We start from the raw sequence: 21,985 nt of genomic DNA on the forward strand, positions 1-21,985 counted from the left end.
GAGGCTAAGAAGAACACAGATCCTCCTAACAAGGTTTTGATCAACGATAATAAGATTCAGGATCCACACGGCAATGGGTGGACAAAGAAGGTGGAAGTAGAGGTGGTGAAAGAAAACCTGAACTGGTTACAGAAGAGCCTGGTAGGGGGGTCGACGAAGGCGATTGACTTCAAAGCGCTGAGGGAATCGATTGCGATAATCTTTCCACATGTTATCCAGGTGCGAGAAATGGGTGCCTTTAAAGCACTATTGACCTTTGACAGTCTATTGAATGCAGAAGAGGCTTACACCTTCAATATGAATGGCCTACTACAGTTCTTCCACAGTGTATGGAGGTGGGACGAATCGGAGAGAAGTGAAACTCGTAGGGTGTGGCTAGAAGTTTTTGGGGTGCCATTACATGCATGGTCTGGTGATACTTTCAGATTAATAGGCAGTCAATGGGGTGAGGTGGTTCGCTGTGATAATGGGACGGAATCGTGCTCCTCATTTAGTGCTGGTCGTGTAGAAATTGATACATGTGTAATGGACGTAATCAAAGAATGGGTCCATATTACAATAGGCACCAGTGGCTTCGACATATTGGTAAAAGAAGTAGGCTGTGAAACATATGGTGTGGACGCTAAGGTGGGAATGATGAGGGATGGTGAGGATAGCGGTAAACAGCAGAGAATTTTAATTACAAAGCCTTGTGATGACGTAGCTATACCGGTGGTAAGGCCCATAACTTCGACACACAGTGCGGATCAGGTAGCGGAAGTGCTTATCGGAGTGATGCGAGAGGAGGTTGAAGATGAGGATAGAATGGTACTTTCAGAAACAATTTTGAATGAATGGAGTTATGATAATTTAAGACACAATCAAACGGAATTAGTAACTTATCAACCTAATAAAAGAGGTAATGAAAGCATGGCGGATTTCGTGGGGTATGACAAGGAGGATTCTGAAATGACTACTTCATGGGATTATGGTGATAAACATAATGGGCCAGGTAGAGAGAAAAAAAACACCAACATAGCTGTTTGTGCAAGGAAGCCCATCCATAGTTATAGATGCTGCAATTGTGTTTTGGGCCTTGATAGTCTATGGGCTGAAGGAAGCAAGCAGCTGGGTGAAGCCAATTTCCATCGTGGGCTTCACTTGGAGAGCCCGCATCGGATCTGTACCGGGTCGGGTGAGCAGCCAGCGGGTAGGGGAATTGAAGGAGAGACACGCCTCGCTGAACCCGGAAAGAAACTGCCTGGACCTGGGATTCTTCGACAGCTTGGGGCCGCGATTCCTACGGCTGGAGCAGCTCGATCATGCCCATTGGAAGAACGGCTGGCGACCGCGAGCTCAGGATCTCTGCGTCGACCAGATCACACTGCTGGTGGTGCATGTTGGGCGAACGCGGTTGGAGGAAACCAAGAAGAAGGAGGCCGAGAAGGGAAGGGCATCGGCGAGACGTCAACGGCGGTGGCTTCCCAGTCAGAAGACGCCCAATCTCTCCCTTGCGCCGTGACAGGTTTGGAGCGTGCTGGTGGGCATAACGTGCTGCGACCGAATAAGCAGAAGGTGGAGGTGGGAGAAGGCAGATTGGTATTCCATGGAATAGGGCCTGATGGCAGTCCAGTAGCTATGGGCGCGGAAGAAAATGCTGAATACGGTGATGATAATAATTGGAACGGTGAAGAAGATGCATAGGTTGGTGAGAATGGGCCTGGTATAAGATCAGTTGATGTCAGAATCTTACCGGAGCCTAACAAGAAAGTTGATTATGACGTGGACAACGGTGGCTTGGAGGATGTAGCTCAGGTCAACGTCGATGAAGCCAGCGACAATGAGGGATTAACATTGGAGGAACAGATGTTAGAAAACAAAAGAACTTGGGACTTAGCAAAGGAATCCGGAGCTGTGTTCTATGACGAAGAAGATGACATTATGGCGATCCTACAGCAGCAGAATGAAGAAATTGCTCTGAAAAAAAAGCTGGCGAAACAACGGGCTAAAGCGAGGCGAAGCAGACCAAAAGCTCATAAAAAGGTGTGCAATAAGTTTTTGAAATGATTTTTGGCTCTTGGAATGTTAGGGAGTTGAGGGGGGATGGTAAGCTCAGGATGATAAAGGACCTGAAAAGAATTTTTAGATTAAACATGTTAGGCCTGGTAGAGACTAAAAGACAGTTAGTGACTAAATTTGATATAAAAAATATTTGGGGGAATAGTTGCGCGGAGTGGGAATTTGTTGAATCTGATGGTGCATCTGGTGGGTTGTTATTAATATGGGATGGAGAATTTTTTAAAATAAGGAATAGCCATAAAGGAGAGAGATGGTTGTGTGTTAAAGGGGAGATGGTGAAGTATAGTTTTAATTGTGCTTTTATTTTGGTCTATGGTGCGCATACTAGAGATGAGAAGCTTGTTGTTTGGGAGGAGTTGAGCTACATAGCTGGGTTATGTCAGGTTCCCTGTTGTTTCATGGGGGACTTTAATGAGATTGTACAGGTGGAAGAAAGAAGGGGGACCGATACATTACCCTTATCAGCCGAAGACTTTAAGAATTGGATACATGACATGGGTGTGGTGGACTTGCCGATTACTGATCGCAAGTTTACATGGTTCAGAGGTCGATCGTGCAGCCGTATTGATAGGGTTCTGGTTAGCCTGGAATGGCTTGAAAAATTTCCAGAGACTCGAATGCGAGGTGGTCCTAGGGGTTTGTCTGATCATTGTCCTATTATAGTGGAAGATAGGAGGCGGAGTGACGGGCCGAGGCCTTTCAGAAGTCTTGATTCGTGGTTTACCCATGAAGGTTTCCTAAGAATGATTAAGGAGGAATGGAGAGGGCTTGGTGAGGCACAATTTACTGATAAGTTGAAGGCTCTGACAGTTCCTCTGGGAAGATGGCATAAAGATAACTTTGGGGAGATGGACAAGAAAATCATGAAGTTTGAGGAAGAGATCAAGAAGATTGATGACAAGGTGGGAGATGGTGTTTATGATGGAACAATGGAGGCTAGAAGAAAGGCGCTGGTGACTTCCTGTGAGAAATGGTATGTACGGAAGGAACTACATTGGAAGCAGATGTCGCGATCTAGACATGCGAAGGACATTGACAAGAATACGAGGTACTTCCATAATTTAGCTTCTGCAAGAAGGAGAAACAACAGGATTGATGTGCTGCTCATTAATGGAAGATTGGTAAGGAATCAAGCTCGGATTAAGATTGCGATTAGAGACTTCTACAAGAGTTTGTATCATCAGGAAGAGTCTCCTTTGGTGGGGTTCAGGGATGGACTAGTAGAAAGAATTGGTGAAGATGATGCTCTGGCTCTGGAGGTGATGCCGAATCCTGAAGAGATTAAAGAAGCAGTGTGGGATTGTGAATCTTGCAAGGCACCGGGAAGTGATGGGTACAACATGAACTTTATAAAGAAGTGTTGGGCTGAAATTGGATCTGATTTTACGGCAGCGGTGATGAATTTTTTCCTTACATCCAAGCTACTAGCGGACGCGAATCTCACTTGGGTAGCATTGGCCCCTAAGTTCACTGGTGCAAAGGAGATCAAAGACTTGAGACCAATCAGTATGGTAGGTTGTGTGTATAAAGTCATTTCGAAAATACTGGTTAGGAGGATGCGAGCAATCATGCCACGACTAGTAGGGGAGACTCAGAGCGCCTTTGTTAAGGGACGTAAGATTCATGATGGGGCACTGATCGCTTGCGAAACTGTTCAATGGATAAAAGCGAGGAAGAAGGAAGCGGTAATCATAAAGTTAGATTTCCAGAAAGCATATGATAGAGTCAAGTGGAGCTTCGTTGACCTGGTGCTGCAGAAGATGGGTTTTGGACAGAGATGGCGGAGTTGGGTTATGGAGTGTGTATGTACTACTTCTATGTCAGTGCTGATAAACGGATCGCCATCTAAGCCTTTTAAGATGGAAAGAGGTTTGCGACAAGGGGATCCGCTATCTCCGTTTCTGTTTGTACTGGTGGTTGATGTTCTACATAGGATGTTTGGTGAGGCGGTGAGAAATGAGCGAATCTCGCCGTTGCTGGTGGGGAGAGACCATGTTGAGTTATCACATCTTCAGTTTGCGGATGATACTGTTCTGTTTTGCCCCCCAGAGGAAGAGACCATAAAGAATTACAGGAGGATGCTTCGCTGCTTTGAGCTTATGTCAGGACTGAGTATTAATTTTGATAAGTCTAGCTTGATTCCTATTAACTGTGACGCTCAGTGGGTACAGCGTATGTGTCGAGTACTGGGCTGTAAGGCAGCATCTCTTCCGGTAAAATACTTGGGCATCCAACTAGGAGCAAACCCGAGGTTGGTGAAGACTTGGAAACCCATTATAGAAAAAATGGAGGAGAAGCTGAGCATCTGGAAATCCAAGGTTCTCAATAAAGCTGGTAAACTGGTGCTTATTAAATCTGTTTTAAACAGTCTGCCTGTCTATTATTTGAGTTTGTATAAGATGCCAAAGACTGTTGCAGAGAAACTGATTTCTCTACAGAGAAGGTTTCTATGGAGCAAGGAGGATGGTAGGATTGGTATGGCCATGGTCAGGTGGGAGGTGGTGCAGGCCCCCAAAAAGTTAGGCGGATTAGGTGTAGGGGATGCCATGGTGCGTAACACGGCCCTTCTATTTAAGTGGTGGTGGCGATTTTCGAAGGAGGATTGCCCTTTATGGAAGAAGGTGGTATGCTCTTGCTACAATCTGAACCCTAGGGTGATGCTGTCATCCCAGGCATTACCCACTCGGGGGGGGGGGCATGGAAGGATATCTGCCATATACAGTTCAAGGATCAACAAGTAAGACAGAAGATGATTAATGGACTGTCTATGGAGATTGGTGATGGGAGAAGAACTCGATTCTGGGAGGATATCTGGCTGCGTGGTGGGCTCCTGAAAGATATGTTTCCGAGGCTCTTCTCAGTTTCAAACCAAAGAGGATCCGTCATAGGGGATTGTGGATTTTGGGACGGGTTAGAGTGGAGATGGAACTTCCAATGGAGGCGAGAGCTGTTCCAATGGGAGCTGGACCTTCTGAACCAGATGCATGAAACATTAAGACTGGTTAATCTTGTATATGAGAGAGAGGATAGAGTGGTGTGGAAGTTTGATAAACATGGTGTATATTCGACTAACTCCTTTGTGCAGGAATTGCAGGTGGAGTTGCTTCCAGAGGATATAGCGAGTTTCAGCTTTACTAGGACAATATGGAAGGGTCTAGTCCCACCAAGAGTTGAATTGTTTATCTGGTTCGTCTTGACTGGAAGGGTCAATACAAAGGAGCGACTGAGTAGGTTGGGAGTGGTTAACCAAGAAGATGTGGTCTGTGTTTTGTGTAATAAAGGTGTTGAATTTGGTCACCACTTGTTTCTTGCTTGTGAGTTTGCTTGGCAGGTTTGGTGTGCATGGCTAACGTTTGCTGGGAGGCAATGGTCATGCCCAGGGACACTAAAAGAACACTTTCAGAGCTGGACTGAGTTATCAACTAGTAAGCAGGAACGCAAAAGGTGGATGGTATCTTTCTGTGCTATAATATGGAATATCTGGCTTGAACGGAACAGGAGGATCTTTCAGAATAAAGGAAAAGGGGTTGAAGATATTATCCACCAGTCGTTCATGAACTTTAAGGAGTGGTTAGGTGTGGATCCCTTTTGTTGTTGATGGCAATGCCGAAGATGACAAGGGGTATCATGTAGTACTGAATAGTTTATGCCTTTAACTGGTGTTCTCCTATTTATTTATTCTCATCGCTCCACTTGTTGTGTTGAGCTTGTTCATTCAAAAAAAAAAAATTTTGTATAATTTTGCATATTGCTAATCAATTTATTACACACAATGTTCTAACTCCCTCAAACAAAAAAATTTTATTTGCCACATTAATAACTGTTCGCGTGTTAATATGACAGAAATCAATCCACCTTAATTTTTCGATGATCAGTGATGAACGAAAACTGTCCGAAAAACTACTATAAATCCTCGCGTATAATTTTAAAGACAAAATTAAGTAAATATTAATTTTAGAGACCACTTTAAATTTCAAATATAACTTTAGATACCACTTTAAAACTTAACTCAAATTATTAAAATAAAAAGTTTTTTGTTAGAAGAACTATTAAACTCATAATTTAGTAATTAAATCTCCTATATTTCATTTAAACTCAAAATTGTGTATTGTCATCCCCTTCTCCTGTTGCTCTTAAATAAAAGCAAAATATAATTTTTCATTAAAATTTGTAATTTTTGTTTATAAAATATAAATTTTTACGCAGATCAATATTGTAATTTCTTCTTTTTCACATCACTTTCTCATTCTTTCTTCAAATACATGGTAACCAAAAAGAACAACATAAGAAAATTAGTCACATATGTCAAGAAATTTTGTTAGTTTGGAATTTTTAATATTTATAACATGAGGATAATAGAGGAAAAATGAAAGTCTTTTCATCCTGTTGTCTGAAATAGCAGAAACTGACATCTAACAAATGGAACATGAGTCACAAAATTTTGGCAAGAGAAAAATTTCAACTAAAGCAAGCAAAATCCCAAACCATGAGAAAAATGGAGCCTGCGTACGTGCCCAAAAAAATGTTACTATATGATAGTAATGTAACTTTGTAAATGCATCATGTAAGCCACCAATAATAGTTAGGGAATCTACATCATAGTTTTCTTCTCTATTTATAAGAGAACCTCCTATTATGATATAGTTAATTTTACCCGAAGTTAATAGCTAAGATTAAGAGTTATTAGATAATAATTTAATCAATTTATTAAATTATTTAATAATTTTTAACTATTAATTCTATATAAAATTAATGAAATTTTTACCTTCTCTTTCACTTTATGAGATCCAAAATGATATTTCTTTTAGCTCTTAGATTTTAACATAATCCTCGTCATGAGGGTACCTAAATGTTGAAATAAGAGTATTGCATATTTTGTGTAAAACCCAACAAACAGAAGATGTTAAGAAACTTCCTATGATTTCCCTCCTCACATCAAAAGATTAAAAGATCCCATTCCTCTGCCACAACAATGGCCACACCCCACTTTGGAATTACCGAATTAAATCACAAAAAAACTTTATTATATAAGTCATAAAACTTCAAAAAACAAAAGGCTCTCTCCAATTCCCCAATCTGCTTGTTTCTCGCCTTCTTGCTTGCTGGTTCTTACTCTCTCCTTCTGAGAATCACTCGTTTCCGTTGTTGCTGTTAGCAATGGAGAGCTTTGCGCTGCACTCGCTCTCCACCTCAACCTCTTTCTCACTCTCATCTTCACGCTTCTCCCTTCACCACCGTTCTCGACCCATCATGACAAACAGATCCCAACTCTCACTTCCACTGAATCCACAACCACGCTCAAACCCATCTCCCAAATCACCCCTCATTTCTCAAGTTTTCTCCTTTCCCTCCAAAGCTTCAAAATTTAACACTTCTTCAAGACCCCATTACAATCCACTTCATGCTTCTTCATCTTCCTCAAATTCTCCGTCACCACCGCCACCGCCACTGCAGGGTGCAAAGCCCATTCCTTTCGTAATCTCCGTATGTATAGGCCTCATTGTTCGTTTCTTAGTTCCCAAGCCAGTGGAAGTTACTCCAGAGGCATGGCAATTGCTCTCAATTTTCCTCTCAACCATCGCGGGCCTTGTCCTGAGCCCGTTGCCCGTTGGAGCCTGGGCTTTTCTGGGCCTTACAACTGCTGTGGTAACCAAAACTTTAACCTTTGGTGCAGCCTTCAGTGCCTTCACCAACGAAGTGATTTGGTTGATTGTGATTTCATTCTTCTTTGCCCGTGGATTTGTGAAAACTGGTTTGGGAGATAGAATTGCAACTTACTTTGTGAAGTGGATGGGGAAGAGCACTTTGGGTTTGTCTTACGGTTTGACATTCAGTGAAGTGCTTATTGCTCCGGCAATGCCGAGCACCACCGCAAGAGCTGGTGGTGTGTTCTTGCCGATCATCAAGTCACTGTCACTCTCCGCTGGCAGTGAACCTGGCAATCCTACTGCTAAGAGGCTTGGTGCTTATCTCGTTCAGAACCAGTTTCAGGTCGGTTTGGTGTTAATAGTATTCACAGATTTGTAATCATGGCTAGAATAATTAATGGATTTTGGTTAACGGAATGTCTGGACAGTATTATATGAGAATTATCGCTATAAAACTTCTAACCATTTCAGGCAGAGATTTCATAAGGTTTTTAGCTATGATGCACAAATGCTACATGTTCACTAGCATATGAGCATCTGCATCAAATACTGCTATCCTAAAATTCTTAAATTTGTGAGTTTTCATAAAATGTCTTATATTTAGTATCACACTGGACTGTGTGATACTTGCATTGTATTTGTATTTGTGCAACATAGAATTTAGGTTCTTTTTCAGCTTGGCTTTTGTGAAAGAACTGAAAATCTATCTTAAATATTGCTTAATTGCTGTATGTTTCAATGATTTGTATAAATTACTATTTTCTTTTAATTTTATTGGCTATGTTTTGGTTTTAGTATAAGTATTGTTTTATGAAAGCTGTTGCAACTATATCTGGGTATTACAAATGTGTCATAGTAATGATCATAATCTATTTTGATGTAGCTGAATTCTACTCTTCTGTATTTTGTTTCTTATTTGCAAATTGCGATCATGAGATAATGAAGTGACTTGTGCATTGCCTTTGTGACCTGTGACAGTCTGCTGGTAACTCTAGTGCTCTTTTCCTAACTGCTGCAGCTCAAAATCTGCTGTGTATCAAATTAGCAGAGGAGCTTGGGGTCATTGTTTCTAGCCCTTGGGTTACTTGGTTCAAGGCAGCTAGCTTACCTGCACTTGTTTGTCTTCTTGTTACACCGTTGGTTTTATACAAGCTCTATCCCCCTGAAATTAAAGACACACCGGAAGCTCCTGCCCTGGCTGCAAAGAAACTCGAAACTATGGGCCCTGTCACAAAAAATGAATGGATTATGGTTTCTACGATGCTTCTTGCCGTCTCTTTGTGGATCTTTGGGTATGCTTGGTATACTCATACTATAAATATACATGAATTTTTTCTTGAATGATTTATTGGTTTGTTGACATTTTTGGATTGTATAAACTATCATTGAATTGAATTCAGAATCATCATTATTTTTTGGGTTCTTGCAGAGACAGTCTCGGCATAGCAAGTGCTGTAGCTGCGATGATTGGGTTATCAATACTACTTGTATTAGGAGTTCTTGACTGGAATGACTGCTTGAATGAGAAATCGGCTTGGGATACCTTGGCTTGGTTTGCCATTCTTGTGGGCATGGCAGGCCAGTTGACAAACCTTGGTATCGTAACCTGGATGTCTGATTGTGTAGCCAACTCGCTTCGGTCATTCTCTTTGAGCTGGCCAGCTTCACTAGCTGTTCTTCAGGCAGCTTATTTCTTAATCCACTACCTTTTCGCAAGTCAGACAGGACACGTGGGGGCTTTATACTCTGCATTTCTTGCTATGCATAGGGCAGCTGGTGTTCCTGGTGTTCTGGCTGCGCTCGCTTTAGGTTACAACACAAATCTTTTTGGTGCAATAACACACTATAGTAGTGGTCAGGCTGCTGTATACTTCGGAGGTTTGTCCGTCTTTTTCTTTTCTCTTTTGTCTTTCCGGCTATTCAATTATTTAGCTTGTGTTTGTTTAGCAACTTTATTCTATCCCCGTTCTTCATACCGTGCATAATATTTCTAATCTGGAATTTCTTGGCTGAAATTGTTGTGATTTTCCTTCTTTGGCAGCTGGTTATATCGACCTTCCTGATATATTCAAAATGGGGTTCGTTATGTTTGTTATCAATGCTATCATCTGGGGAGGTGTTGGCGCTTTCTGGTGGAAATTTTTGGGACTGTATTGATTCCCATTTCAGTGTAAGTAAATATCAGTTTTTCCCAGTTTCAATTGGCCTTTCTTCTTCCCGGCCAAAAGAAAACGAAAGAAAAGGTCCTTCATGTAAAGGACAATTGAGCTAAACACAATTTTTCAATTTTCTGCCTTCAGCTTTATTTGTCTTCTTAGTTTTAGCAGGGTCACATTTAGTTTACAAACAATAATTGAAATTCTGATAAAGGGTTTTATGGAAACCTACATTCAAGATTTGAAATCGATATGATCTTCATTGATGGAGGTTTAGCCTGGTTTGACGGTGTTCCTATTTGTGATTTATTCTTTCTTTTGTCAGTGTTATCTATAATGTGGTGCTATTTTCAAGCTTACTTTATTCATGGCATTTTAATAAACATTAAGACTATATGTTATTATTTCTTCCCACTTAGGATACTGTAAATTGACAAAATATAATTGCATTGAACAAGTCATGTCGTACATTCAAGGATGTACCATGATGGAGTACACTAATATCATTTTTAAGTTGATTACTAGTGTTAATTATGAATTAGTGGCCCTGTGATAGGTGAAGCTCTGGTTTCGGTGCAGCATCATTCTTATCCTGTACTGTAGTGTGACAGATTGAATTATTATACAATACTTGCAAATAATGTTATCCAATAATTACTCATCAATAAATGAGGTTATGATGAGCTTTGAAATGTGTAATCTGCTGCTGCTGTTGTATGAGTATCTGAGACATTGCAGAAGACTCAGATACTCAATTGTGATGCACTTGAGGAATGTGAAAGGAAGAACTAGGAGGTATTAACTCTCGATAACAACAATACTCAATCTTATATTTATTACTATACTTTATCCAGTCGAATAGAAATGAGTACTACTAGGTAAATAAACGTGTTTGAGAGAGCTGCAAGAAATACCTCATTAGTCATTATGCATTTCCACATCAGAATTAGAATTCAGAAGACGAGACTAGTAAGTGAAGCTTGAAATCTTGATATTCTGCGAGATTCATTTATTGTCTGCAAAGATGGATATGAATGTAAGGTCACAAGGTTGAGTTTAACCGTTATTCTTCAAGCCATTTTGAAGCAAAAGGACTCAACAGTGGCATTTGACTGTTAGCTGTCCTACCTATCTAATTTACATGTCAAATTTTAGTTATGGTTTGGAAGTGTTAGTTCAATGAATATATATTAAATGAAATTAAACTGAGTCAATTTAGTTTCATTAAGCAAAGTAAGCGTAGGGCTTCTGAGATTTATTAAATGAAAGTAAAAATTTGAAAAGAAATTCACCTTAACACTCGCTTTAATTGCCAAATAAGAGTTGCAAACCTACAAACATTTATATTCAGGCTAATACAACAAAATCATCATTCAAATTGAGTGCCCCTCTGAACAGACCGAAAGTACATAGTAAATAAAGACTATAGAAAAGACAAAGATAGGAAAGGCATCTATCTAATTGTCTAGTAAGAGAAATAAAATGTTTTGTCCCCTTCCTTATGCCAACTAAATAACATAGCTAACTAAAAGTAATCACTTTCGTGATTAATCTACAAGACTTCAATTTTGTTATCCTGTGCCAACTAATAGCAGAGCTAACTAAAAATAATCACTTTAATGATTCAATATACAGGACTTCAATTTTGTTATCCTCCCTTGTCCTTCAGTCTCCCATTCTGTTCATATCAGAGAAGTCATCTATTGATCCCAACTTTTCCAGGATCAGTCTTTCTTGCTTAGCATCTGTTTTGCACGTAGTTAAGAAGTTCTTGTTGAAAGCAAATCAAAATGCCGTCGAGAAAAATGTCTAGATAAAGAATATACCATGCTACCAATGGATTTTCTGGAAAAAATGGTTTTCTAGTGGAGCATAGGTTCATGATGAAGACAAGTTTGATTGTACAATTTATATACAGCTACATAATGCAAGGAGAGATACCTAGCAAGGATACATTCCTGATCAGGGTTTTCAGTAAAATTGGAGTGCAGGGCATTCCCAATGCAATCCACTATAGCTGAGGTAGTCATTGAGGACTCTACGCATAAAATTGCTGTGATGGCATCTAATCGGGTCACTTCATTTCTGAACATCAGCCTTGCATGAGCTGTCATTAAAGATCAAAAGCACATAAGAGGTTAAGGAAGTTAAATGGGTAAATTCACCATAGTTCCAGTTACATACCTTGAGCTAGGCGTATTAAACTTTCCAGCATCCGGACGGTGGTCCTGGCTACATTGCAAATTTGCAACTTAATTTAACGACATAAATTGATGAGTATTAAACTTGATTTAGAAAGGGACATATTTATCTGAAACCTGCATTATGAGTTGCAGACTTCCTTTGAAGTTGATAATAGCTAGATATGACTCTTTCGGCCTCTCTTGTAAGTACTGGCTTGAAAGTTTCTTTCACATAGTGTAAGTACCTGCAAGATTAGAAATAACCAAGAGTCTCTTACCGAGCCAACTACATAAAAATTAAGAAATTCAGAAACTTAAAAGCTCTATCTAATTTGAAAACGTTCTATGGGACAAAAAGAATTCAATTGAGACTGATTTGGTATACAACTAACTTCACTATTTTAAATGAGAAAGAAATGCTTTATCCTATTTTTAATTAGGATAGCAAGAGGGAAAAAAAGGAAGCAAGAAATTAAGTTGGGATGTAGAGAAACCAATGCAAGATAGCATTCAAACTTCTTTTTCCTTTTTATGCATGTTATCCATGGTCGTCAGCTGCATATTTCACCTCTTGAGTGTAGAAAGTGGCCAGACTTTTGCTAGATCTTCATCGTTGTTGGCTCTATCAGGTTCTGCCTGAATATTAGTTTTCATAAAAGTGTTATATCTGTACCCACAGGAAGCTTTTTAATGCACATGGTTATAGTTTACCTCAGAAAGAATATGAGATGAAACTACTGCATCCCATTCAGGATTCTTTGTATCCAAGAGCACAAGGACAATATCAAACCTGCTAAGTAAAGGACCAGAGAGTGTTGTATTGACAGACAGAGCTACCTTGTGTTAAGTTGGACAAGTAATAAACTGAAGCAACTGTAAATTCAGAATTTAGCGGCAAACGAGGTTGCTATAATTACTACATTGATAGTTCAGAAATTTCTAAGCTAGCAGCTAGAGGAAAAATTTTCGTGGACTAGAAATTGTACATCAGTAATACCGAACAATTTTTAAACGTCAATTTAGAATAGTATTACACAAATATATATTGACTGAAGTGATACGTTGATCGGGGTCATATTGCCCTTTAGGATTTGTGGCACCAAATACCGTTGTTCTAGTGCTGAGTGTTGTTACAAGACCAGCCTGGACAAAGCATGAGAGTATGTAAGCGATGCTTTTGACCACAAGATACACGTCTGTATTGAGAAAAGCAAAGTTCATTCAGGTTTTGCGTAATATTCAAATATTCCACTCTACCTTGGCTACACTTATTGTTTGCTGCTCCATGGCTTCATGTATTGTTGCCCTGTCATGTTCCCTCATGCTGGGAAAAAGGAAGTTTATATAAACAATGCTAAGTATCATAAACAACTCTGCTGGAATTTCCATAAATCTAAACTTCTCATAAATGCATCCACTGAGAACTACCCTGACCAACTTGAAGTGACAAATTTGGTATGATGATGAAGAGTAGAACAAATGTGATGTAAATCTTGTTAACCCTCTTACTGTGACTATATGCATTCTTGTATCCTTCATAAAGTGCTTACCTATCGAATTCATCTATGCAGCACAATCCTCCATCTGCTAAAACAAGGGCTCCAGCTTCCAACATCCACTCACCTAAAAATTCCATAAATTGGCCATGCACTTAGCTAAACCAATTACAAGATACACAGATTCATGCATGTCTACATTTAGATGAGTTAATAATGTGGGCTATTTATCAGTAAAAATTGATGTATGGAAATTTGCCTCCATCCTTGACTGCAGTAACCGTCAATCCAGCACTTGTGCTTCCCAGCCCAGTGGTAATAACAGATCTATTGCTCAATTTCGCTGCAAATTTCAGAAACTGAGACTTTCCAGTGCCTATATCAAACATAAAGAGGCAAGTTAGAGAAAACGAGGACCAACTTTATTTTGTCATCTCGTTAAGTCGATGATAAGAATTGACAGAACAGTTAACAAACAGTTCAGATATATAATTAAGAAAACTGCACTAAAGTTAACAGCATATAGAAATTTCTAGTATAAGTCCGACTATTATGTGATCACTTTTCAAATTTCCTTTTCTTGGTTGAACATCATTAAACAAGTAGTGGCATAACTGAAGCACAACAAAGAACTTAATTGGTAGAACTCCCCTTTCTTTGTCTAATTGAAGTCACTTTCACGGGTTGTTGTAGTATTCATGAAGCAATAAAAAAACCATCTATGCTACAAACTTGAAACAAGTAATAACAATAGTAGCATTGCTCATATAAATCACATTAGCAATAGATTTCATACCGGGATCACCAACCAAGAGTAAGTGGGATTCCCCTCTTACCCTTGTTCCAGAAGCGTCAACATGTTGAACACCTCCTATAAGTGTTAATGCAACTGATTGAAAGACAACAGACATGAAATGAGAAAGATCATAACTGATATCTTGATAGTAGTATTTTAGTTTACTGACATGAATATAGAAACAAAATGAATGAGAGCCTCCATATCACACTTTTGCTGCCCATCTAACTCCAGTCCAGGACTAATTTCTTTATATAAAATCTTTGCAAATTCAAGTATTTCCATCTACGATCTTTATGAGGTTCCTCTCTTGAAAGAAACTAAATGGGACCTATAGAGATCATGTTATCATCTATAAGATCCTCATTTCCACATGCCTAGATCAACTGAGTCTTATTGCATCTAATCTAAGTACTTATTTATGGTTTGCAAAAAAAATTGTTTTGATTTAAAATTTTTCATAAATTTAACCCCTTCTACCTTGTCTTTCTCTGTATCATATTTAAGTCTGTTGCATAAACTTTCTTTCCAACATGCACAAAAGTATTTGGGATTTTGGAATTTAAAAGTCAGAATCCATCATAGATAGACGTCATTTGTTTATCAAAATGGAAAATATAAAATATGTCAAAGCAACAACAAATCCTTGAGAAAAATAGCAATATATAAATAGCCATCACCATAAATATGTGTTTACCGGCCAGCTTGACAGTAAACAGGCCAAATACTTGTGGGCAAATTCCTCGAAGAATAGCATTCCTCCCTGGATCATTTTGAAACATCCAAGAAGTTAAGAAAATATGAAATTAAATGACGAAACGTGTTCTTGGATACCACCTTTTAAGGGTGCATCTTTGAAATGGTCCCAGAACTGCTTGAATTTTGTAACTAAGTCATCAGAAATGTCCATTTCTGACTTCAATTGATTGGTCCTCCTGAAACAAGGAGAATGCTCTGCTTCCATTAAACTGAGAGTAACTGACTTCAATTTATAGTATAACTTAATTTAATGAAATCATTCAATGTGTGCTCCACATAGGATTTTATACGTATAATATGTGAATTATACTCTCTGACTGACAACCTATTATGTGGTTTGCAATAGGACAGAAAAGGGAAGCAGACAAGCAGTGGCAAATCAGTTCCTAGGAATAATTAAATCATTAAGGAACATTCATGATAGACCAAATTTTGCAAATGAAGACACGGCCAAAGGAAAGAAAGCATTTTGAAGGTGGAAGATGGTGAAGCCAGAAAAATCTACAATTAAGTCCTGAAGAATATGGGTGGCACGGATCTATCCTCAGACCAGCTACCAAAGGGGCGCTGACACAGAAACTACTGTGCCAAAACACAATCAACCAAAATGATTACTCTATTATATGAACTGTAGTTAGCATTAATTATCATCATTCAACGGCAGGTTGAGAAAAACTCATCTTCTTGAGGAGGAATTTCATAAGAAAACAGTACCAGTTAAAAGAACATGAGAAATGAATGACTAGCCGAGTTAGGAGATAAGGTTTGCATCACAACCACAAGTATCACCAGACTGCCCATAAATTATGAGTAAGGGAGAGAGTTTAGGAGATGCATAAATAAATATTTATACATTTTTCCATGAAAAGAAACAAGAAGAATGACAAATGCTAGTAAGTTCTTTTTGCTTAACAAGGTTTTAAAGGCAAAGAAAGAGAACTTCTTCACCTTACACTGTTGGCTATTAATACAGGATCAAGGTCACAGCGCACATCTTTCAACTCTGGAGACCATTTTGCAGTCAAGAGACCAGTGACAATCACATCATCTGCAAGTACAAGAGAATTGAAGTCCTCAACCAGCCAAAAAAAAAAAAAATTGCATTTATGTTCCAGCACTCTAGCTTTAGCTTGTGAGAGATCATCAATTGTTAAGGGGAAAAAAAGGTTACCTTTTATTTTAACTAAAAATAGAAGAATGTATGTCCAGAATATTCAATCTAGGTAGAGACATAATACATTAAGTTATTTTAACCAGCTTTCTTACATACTTCTTAGTCTAGGAAGAAAACAGTTGTTAAAATACCATGTGCATGCATGCAATCATATTGAAGAGAAAAAGAATCAAAGCTGATGTAAATACCTCCAGCTTTAACAACATCAACCAGATCATCATGCAAGATGACAAGAATTGAACGAGGAATGGCCCCAACACCTAGCACCTGTGTACTTTCTTGGATTTTTATCTCCTGATAATCATGGCATACTACAGTATTTTCTACATACTGAAATTTTGTGCCTCCACAGGGCTTCAATTTCTGCCATTAGGAACAATTAAAATAACCAAATGAAAGATATGCTATCATCGGATCTACAGAAGAACAAAGACATAGTACTGCGGGATGGAGTTTCCAAAATCAATTTTTAAGCTTCCTGGGAAAATTTGCAGGTTTAATATGCTGCACTCCCCAACTTAGAGAAAGAAACTTAACACAGCAGTGCAAGCGAACACATTTCTAATGTTACATTTTAATACATGGTCCATCTGTGGTGAAATGAAATATTTAATCTCAGATGTAGAAGATACCTGCATGGGGCAAATTGAAGGTAATGATATGGAGTTTCGAGCTTCAACCTCAGGATAAACTGTGAAGCTGTACGAATGCTTTGTTAATCCAATTAACATATTGCTTAATGTGATGAACAAAATGCAGCAAAGCTAACGATCATTTACTAAACTTCATCTTAACATCTACTATCACACGTGAATACGTGATAATCCTGAGATAATCCCTAATCTTATTCTTAGGACATATAATTTAACGAAAAACATGGATTGAAAAAAGAAAAAAAGTGCTGACCTCTTCTTGCATTGGTTGCACATATACTTCCTCTCTCCTTCATGCATCTTGATTGCTCCAGACCTGATTACAGTCCCTTTCACAGTGAGAAGAATTCCGCGATGCTGCACTCGAACACGCCCTATGGTCGGAAACGTCTCTAATTCCATCATCCAAAAAATGTCAAAATATAAAGTGTCCTTATTCCTTAAGTAAGGGGAATTACAACAAATAGGTTTAATGCTAACAAACCAGAGCATTCAAGGGGAGAACCACTGATGTTAATTCGAACATGAATGAAATTTTTCTCAACAACATTCTTCTCTTGCTCTAAATCTCTCACCACAATTCTCTGCACGACTCGCAACACAAATCGAAGTGAATTGCAGCTTTCTCCTCCAAATGAATAAAAATATGAAAAGATAAAAAAGAAAGAAAACGAACATGAGACAAGAGAGCAGCATTGTCGAAGGCTTGCAAGTAAGGGGTGGGTTGGGAGAATATGAGACGCGCAAGGTGAGGATGTTCCTCCATCAACTCTGCGAAGCTAAAGAAAGAGTAAAGAGGTTTGTTTCAGTTTTAAATATGCGTTGTAGAAAGTAAAAAGTGAAATTGATGAAACAGAAGAGTTACTCAATGAAGAGAGGATAGTGAAGATTGGGATCGGGAGAGGAAGCGATGGATCGGAGCTGGTCGGAGTGGTAGCGGAGCAGATAAGTGGCCATTGGCTTCTCCCACTCCCATGGATCGCTCTGCAACTGCACCTCCATCACTCTCACACTGCTGCAATCGTCGCGGGTTTTGGCGCCAAATCAAGGAAGGTCACAACTTTTTTGTTTTTCATTTGGACTTGTTGGCAAATGTCAATGGGCCTATTTTTTTTTTCCTGCGCAAACAATTAGCCTGAAATTTTTAGTTGCTCCTGGTGTTTCTTAACCGCCCAAGTCAACTACTAATCTGTTATGAAAAAGCTTACTTGCAGATGACTGAGCTGATGGCTCGACTAATTTAAACTGATTACAATTAGCCTAATCTAAAATAGCGAAAAATCAATTACGATATCAATTTATTGATAATCCTCCTTATAATCTTAGATTAATCCTAAATGATAATTGTAGACAGAGAACTTTATCCCAACTTATTCCCATTTTGTAATTTTCTTTTGGACTTAGGTCCCAAATTTTAATTTTTACCAAAAAAAAAAGTGAAAAAAACAATTAGTTTATTAAGACTAATTTCTTAAATATAATGTTTTATAGCAATTGTCAATTGTGTTTGATAAATTAAAATAAACATGATTTTCAATAAACACATTACAAAAAAAATTGTTGTTTGATAAAATTATTTTTAATATTAAAATAGTTTTAATAAACATAAAAATATAAACATCTTACTTTAAAAAATTAATTTATTTATATTTATTATATTTAAGTATCTCTGTTGAAAAAACTTTACCCAAACTATAAACGCTTTTTTCCCGAAATGAAGCCAAACACACCTTAGCAGAAGCAGCGAACATCGGCTTTAATGGCGGATGCAGCAGAGTCCCATGGCGGCGGAAACGAACCCCAGCGAGTGCTGGAGTTCTACAGTGGAATCGGCGGCATGGTAACTAACGCTCCCTTCCCCCCTCCTCCCATAAAAACCTATAATCCTCTTTTCATTGAATTCAAATGCTTTGTTTCTGTTAGAGGTACTCTCTGATTCGAGCAGGGGTGAAAGCTCAAGTGGTTGAAGCATTTGAAATCAACGACAGAGCCAACGACGTTTACGAGCATAATTTCGGTCATCGTCCTTATCAGGTTTTTTGCTTTTTGTGCTTCTGCGTAATGGTTAATTCTTTCAGTTAATGAATTCTGGTACAGTAATTAAAGTTTCGTGCTTGTGCATAGTTCTAGTTAGTTCAGTGTCTCCAGGTTATTCACACTTAGTAATAGTCAGGTTTTAGTATAGTATGCTATGTTATGTAATCGCTTTAAGTTCAAAATGAATGGGATTTATTTGTAGATTATGAGGTTTTAGTGTTATTCTTCATTTAGATGAATGGCTTGTCTTCTCGTCATTCAATGTTCGGAGTTTGACTTTGGGTATTGTTTTCGATACTACATGAATTTGGATACTTAGCTACAGAGACATAGCCGAGATAAAAATATTGTGCTGCTGATCTTGGTTTTGTTTATGTTTCTTTGCTTAGGGAAATATTCAATGCTTGACTGCGGCTGATCTCGACGGCTATGGCGCAGATGCATGGCTTCTTTCTCCTCCCTGCCAACCTTACACGCGGCAAGGTGAACCTTTTTTTTGTTCCTTCTCTTTTTCCTATTTTATGGGTTACTTTATCTTATTTTAGCCAAAGTTGCTCAATGATCTTGTGTTAGGTCTCCAGAAGGACACTGGTGATGCTCGGGCATTTTCTTTTCTTCAGATTCTTGAGCTTATGCCATTCTTATTGAAGCCTCCAAGCTTGTTATTCGTAGAAAATGTTGTAGGCTTCGAGGTTTGTCAACTTGGATTAACTCATAAGTACAAGTCTCGTTTCATTAATGATTTTCTCTATTCACTTCCTTTTTCTTTGTACTCGTGTTGCATACAGACATCTGACACACATGCAAAACTGATTGAAATATTGGACAGAACAAATTTTGTTACACAGGAGTTCATTTTGAGCCCACTACAGTTTGGAATCCCATATTCTAGGCCTCGATATTTTTGTCTGGTAGGGTATTATGGTCCTTGATGTATGCTTTCTTTATCTTAAATGAGAATTTTAAAAGGTTTCGGTTGTATTCTATGTCATCAAGGAAACAGCTGGAGCTATCCTATATGCTTTGGGATACGATCATCTGATTGTTATCTAATTGTTTCAGGCTAAGAGAAAGCCCTACTCTTTTGTTAATGAAATTTGGAACAGACAACTGATTCAATCTCCAGGACCATTATATGAGCATTTTGATACAGCCTTTATTGAAGATGATTTATCACAAGAGGACAGGCATAAGTTGTTGCAGTCATGTCAACCTATTGAAAGTTTTCTTGAGTTAAAGAATCCTAGCAATAATATTGAGGCTGAATCTGCAACTTTGGGCAAAGGTGATGATAATGTCTGTGACTCTTTACAGCAGTATTATGTTCCCCTGAGTTTGGTTGAGCGGTGGGGAAGTGCTATGGGTATCCACCCTTACATTAATTATTGCAGTATATTCAAATCGGCGTATTATAATTTTTTTTTTTGGGGAGGGGGGGGGGGGGTGTTTAGTAGTAGTATTATTTCTGAACTCTTGTTTCCTTAAAAGAGCCTAGATGTTGTCTATCCTGATTCAAAGCGCTGCTGCTGTTTTACAAAAAGTTATTACAGATATGTGAAGGGAACTGGATCCCTTTTGGCGACTGTTCAGGTAGGATTTCTAATTGGTAGAAATCTTTTTTGATGTATTGTTTAATGTATTCTCATAACAATGTAATTCATGTTATTGCCTTTCAAGCACTATGATGCTGTTTGTGCTTTACAATCATCATTATATCTAACATTTTTGGTAGCTATTCATAGTTGTGACTTTGATGGACTAAATTGTTGATACAATCTTTGGGATTACTACCAGTCTACCACATTGGGTACCTATGAAACTGTTCTCACTCTTTGATGTCATCCATTTTGTACATTTAGCCAGAGAAGAGGGACAAAGCATCATTGAAGGAGCAGTGCCTTAGATATTTTACCCCTAGAGAGGTGGGTGATTTCTTTATATCCCATTATTCTATAGCTTCTATTTTGGTACTTAGCATTAATGCTCGGTAAAATTGTATTGTCTTCATTTCAGTGCATATAACTAATCTACAAGGTACTTCTTGCTGTCCCATGACTAGGTTGCAAACATTCATTCGTTTCCTGAAGATTTCAAGTTTCCAGATCACATTAGTCTCAAACAACGGTATGCCATTTACTATTTCATACCTTAGCGTCAATTCCATGTAGAAACATCCATTGGATGTAGTTATTGCTGTCTAGAATTTGAGTTCAATATTACCTGCTTTTCATGACCCAAGGTCAGATAAGTGTCCATATTGGCATGCTTAATTCTATTGATTTTGTTTATCTTATCAATCTTACTTTCTTTTGCAGGTATGCTTTGCTAGGAAACAGTTTAAGCATAGCAGTTGTTGCTCCCTTACTTCAGTATCTTTTCGCCAATCCGCAGTGATTTTCAGACACATTCATATGATTCATTCACTAGCAGCTGATATTTTCGAATCATGCCATTGCCTCCTACAATTTTTGCAATGACAATCGGAGATCCTGCAACTGGTTCATTTCCCCGAAAACCACATTCAATCATGTGATCGTAGTTATCAATACTGACCCTAGGTGGTTGTGAAATGTAATCGGAATTTGAAAGGGATTAGAAATGTTATATTCAAGCATGCTGTGAAGAAGAAAGGATAGGATATTGTGAACTGCTTGCTTACGTGGCAAACTTATTCCTTTATTTGCATTATTGATTAGAATTGATAGCAAATGATCACAAACCACAAGAAATTACACGCGTTAATTGCAGGGTCATGATCAGTTTTCGTCATGCTTCCAGTTCTTTACATTATTGAATTTAATTTTAACAGTAGTATTCTTTTGGTATAACAGCCTCAGAAAGCTAGCTATCTAAGGCTTTCATTGGTATCTTTGGTCCTAATTATACCAAGCATTATGAGTAATCCTAAGGCAATTTTCATTCTCAAAAACACAATCTTTTCTAGTTTCGCTGATCAAACAATGAAAATAAGTAAATAACTTCTTAACAACCTCGAAAAGCACACTTCAAACCCCATTAACCAGCT

At 38.4% G+C, this 21,985-nt stretch overlaps 3 protein-coding genes across 9 annotated transcripts; 2 read left to right on the forward strand and 1 right to left on the reverse strand.

Moving 5' to 3' along the window:
* Positions 1-6,908: 6,908 nt before the first annotated feature.
* DIT2.1 (dicarboxylate transport 2.1) lies at positions 6,909-10,141 on the forward strand. The gene is made up of 4 exons (XM_016325840.3): positions 6,909-8,049; positions 8,685-8,998; positions 9,136-9,584; positions 9,748-10,141. Exons 1-4 carry the CDS (start codon positions 7,216-7,218, stop codon positions 9,861-9,863), a joined length of 1,713 nt encoding a protein of 570 aa, XP_016181326.1. The 5' UTR covers positions 6,909-7,215; the 3' UTR covers positions 9,864-10,141.
* A 996-nt stretch (positions 10,142-11,137) lies between these two features.
* On the reverse strand, positions 11,138-18,135 carry MCM9 (minichromosome maintenance 9). 2 transcript variants are annotated; one of them, XR_015905338.1, is made up of 20 exons: positions 17,789-18,091; positions 17,600-17,702; positions 17,408-17,507; positions 17,177-17,315; positions 16,903-16,969; positions 16,459-16,633; positions 16,045-16,144; positions 15,175-15,272; positions 15,035-15,100; positions 14,338-14,430; positions 13,801-13,917; positions 13,596-13,668; positions 13,303-13,369; positions 13,107-13,188; positions 12,757-12,878; positions 12,614-12,681; positions 12,181-12,290; positions 12,047-12,090; positions 11,817-11,969; positions 11,138-11,607 (listed from the first exon to the last, which is right to left on the reverse strand). XR_015905338.1 is itself a non-coding variant. In XM_016327037.3 (20 exons), the coding sequence occupies exons 1-20, from the start codon at positions 17,923-17,925 to the stop codon at positions 11,528-11,530; spliced, it is 1,998 nt and encodes a 665-aa protein (XP_016182523.1). In that variant the 5' UTR covers positions 17,926-18,135; the 3' UTR covers positions 11,138-11,527. The 2 variants fall into 2 exon arrangements, 1 of the variants encoding a protein (XP_016182523.1); XM_016327037.3 differs by having other exon boundaries at positions 12,047-12,094; positions 17,789-18,135.
* Positions 18,136-18,603: 468 nt separating this feature from the next.
* Positions 18,604-21,729, forward strand: DNMT2 (DNA methyltransferase-2). 6 transcript variants are annotated; one of them, XR_015905342.1, is made up of 10 exons: positions 18,604-18,763; positions 18,847-18,957; positions 19,350-19,443; positions 19,534-19,652; positions 19,749-19,871; positions 20,023-20,323; positions 20,456-20,550; positions 20,820-20,882; positions 20,974-21,084; positions 21,276-21,729. XR_015905342.1 is itself a non-coding variant. In XM_016325729.3 (10 exons), the coding sequence occupies exons 1-10, from the start codon at positions 18,683-18,685 to the stop codon at positions 21,352-21,354; spliced, it is 1,131 nt and encodes a 376-aa protein (XP_016181215.1). In that variant the 5' UTR covers positions 18,609-18,682; the 3' UTR covers positions 21,355-21,729. The 6 variants fall into 6 exon arrangements, 3 of the variants coding, with proteins under 3 accessions (XP_016181215.1, XP_088361646.1, XP_088361655.1); XM_016325729.3 differs by having other exon boundaries at positions 18,609-18,763; positions 21,020-21,084; XR_015905344.1 differs by having other exon boundaries at positions 18,617-18,763; positions 19,534-19,678; positions 19,790-19,871; positions 20,703-20,882; positions 21,020-21,084.
* The last annotated feature ends 256 nt before the right edge of the window (positions 21,730-21,985 follow it).

Source organism: Arachis ipaensis, chromosome B10, assembly GCF_059453495.1.
Source record: "Arachis ipaensis isolate K30076 ecotype BB chromosome B10, ASM5945349v1, whole genome shotgun sequence".
Classification (NCBI taxonomy): Eukaryota; Viridiplantae; Streptophyta; class Magnoliopsida; order Fabales; family Fabaceae; genus Arachis; species Arachis ipaensis.

Excerpts from the sequence above, each read along its gene's own strand:
- DIT2.1 (XM_016325840.3), top strand. The coding sequence starts at position 7,216 with ATGGAGAGCTTTGCGCTGCACTCGCTCTCCACCTCAACCTCTTTCTCA. Across the intron at positions 8,050-8,684 it reads TCGTTCAGAACCAGTTTCAG|TCTGCTGGTAACTCTAGTGC; the intron begins GTCGGTTTGGTG and ends GACCTGTGACAG. Across the intron at positions 8,999-9,135 it reads GTCTCTTTGTGGATCTTTGG|AGACAGTCTCGGCATAGCAA; the intron begins GTATGCTTGGTA and ends GGGTTCTTGCAG.
- MCM9 (XM_016327037.3), bottom strand. The coding sequence starts at position 17,925 with ATGGAGGTGCAGTTGCAGAGCGATCCATGGGAGTGGGAGAAGCCAATG. Across the intron at positions 17,703-17,788 it reads CACTATCCTCTCTTCATTGA|CTTCGCAGAGTTGATGGAGG; the intron begins GTAACTCTTCTG and ends CTCTTTCTTTAG. Across the intron at positions 13,370-13,595 it reads TGCATAGATGAATTCGATAG|CATGAGGGAACATGACAGGG; the intron begins GTAAGCACTTTA and ends CCTTTTTCCCAG.
- DNMT2 (XM_016325729.3), top strand. The coding sequence starts at position 18,683 with ATGGCGGATGCAGCAGAGTCCCATGGCGGCGGAAACGAACCCCAGCGA. Across the intron at positions 19,872-20,022 it reads GGCCTCGATATTTTTGTCTG|GCTAAGAGAAAGCCCTACTC; the intron begins GTAGGGTATTAT and ends TAATTGTTTCAG. Across the intron at positions 20,883-21,019 it reads GATATTTTACCCCTAGAGAG|GTTGCAAACATTCATTCGTT; the intron begins GTGGGTGATTTC and ends TCCCATGACTAG.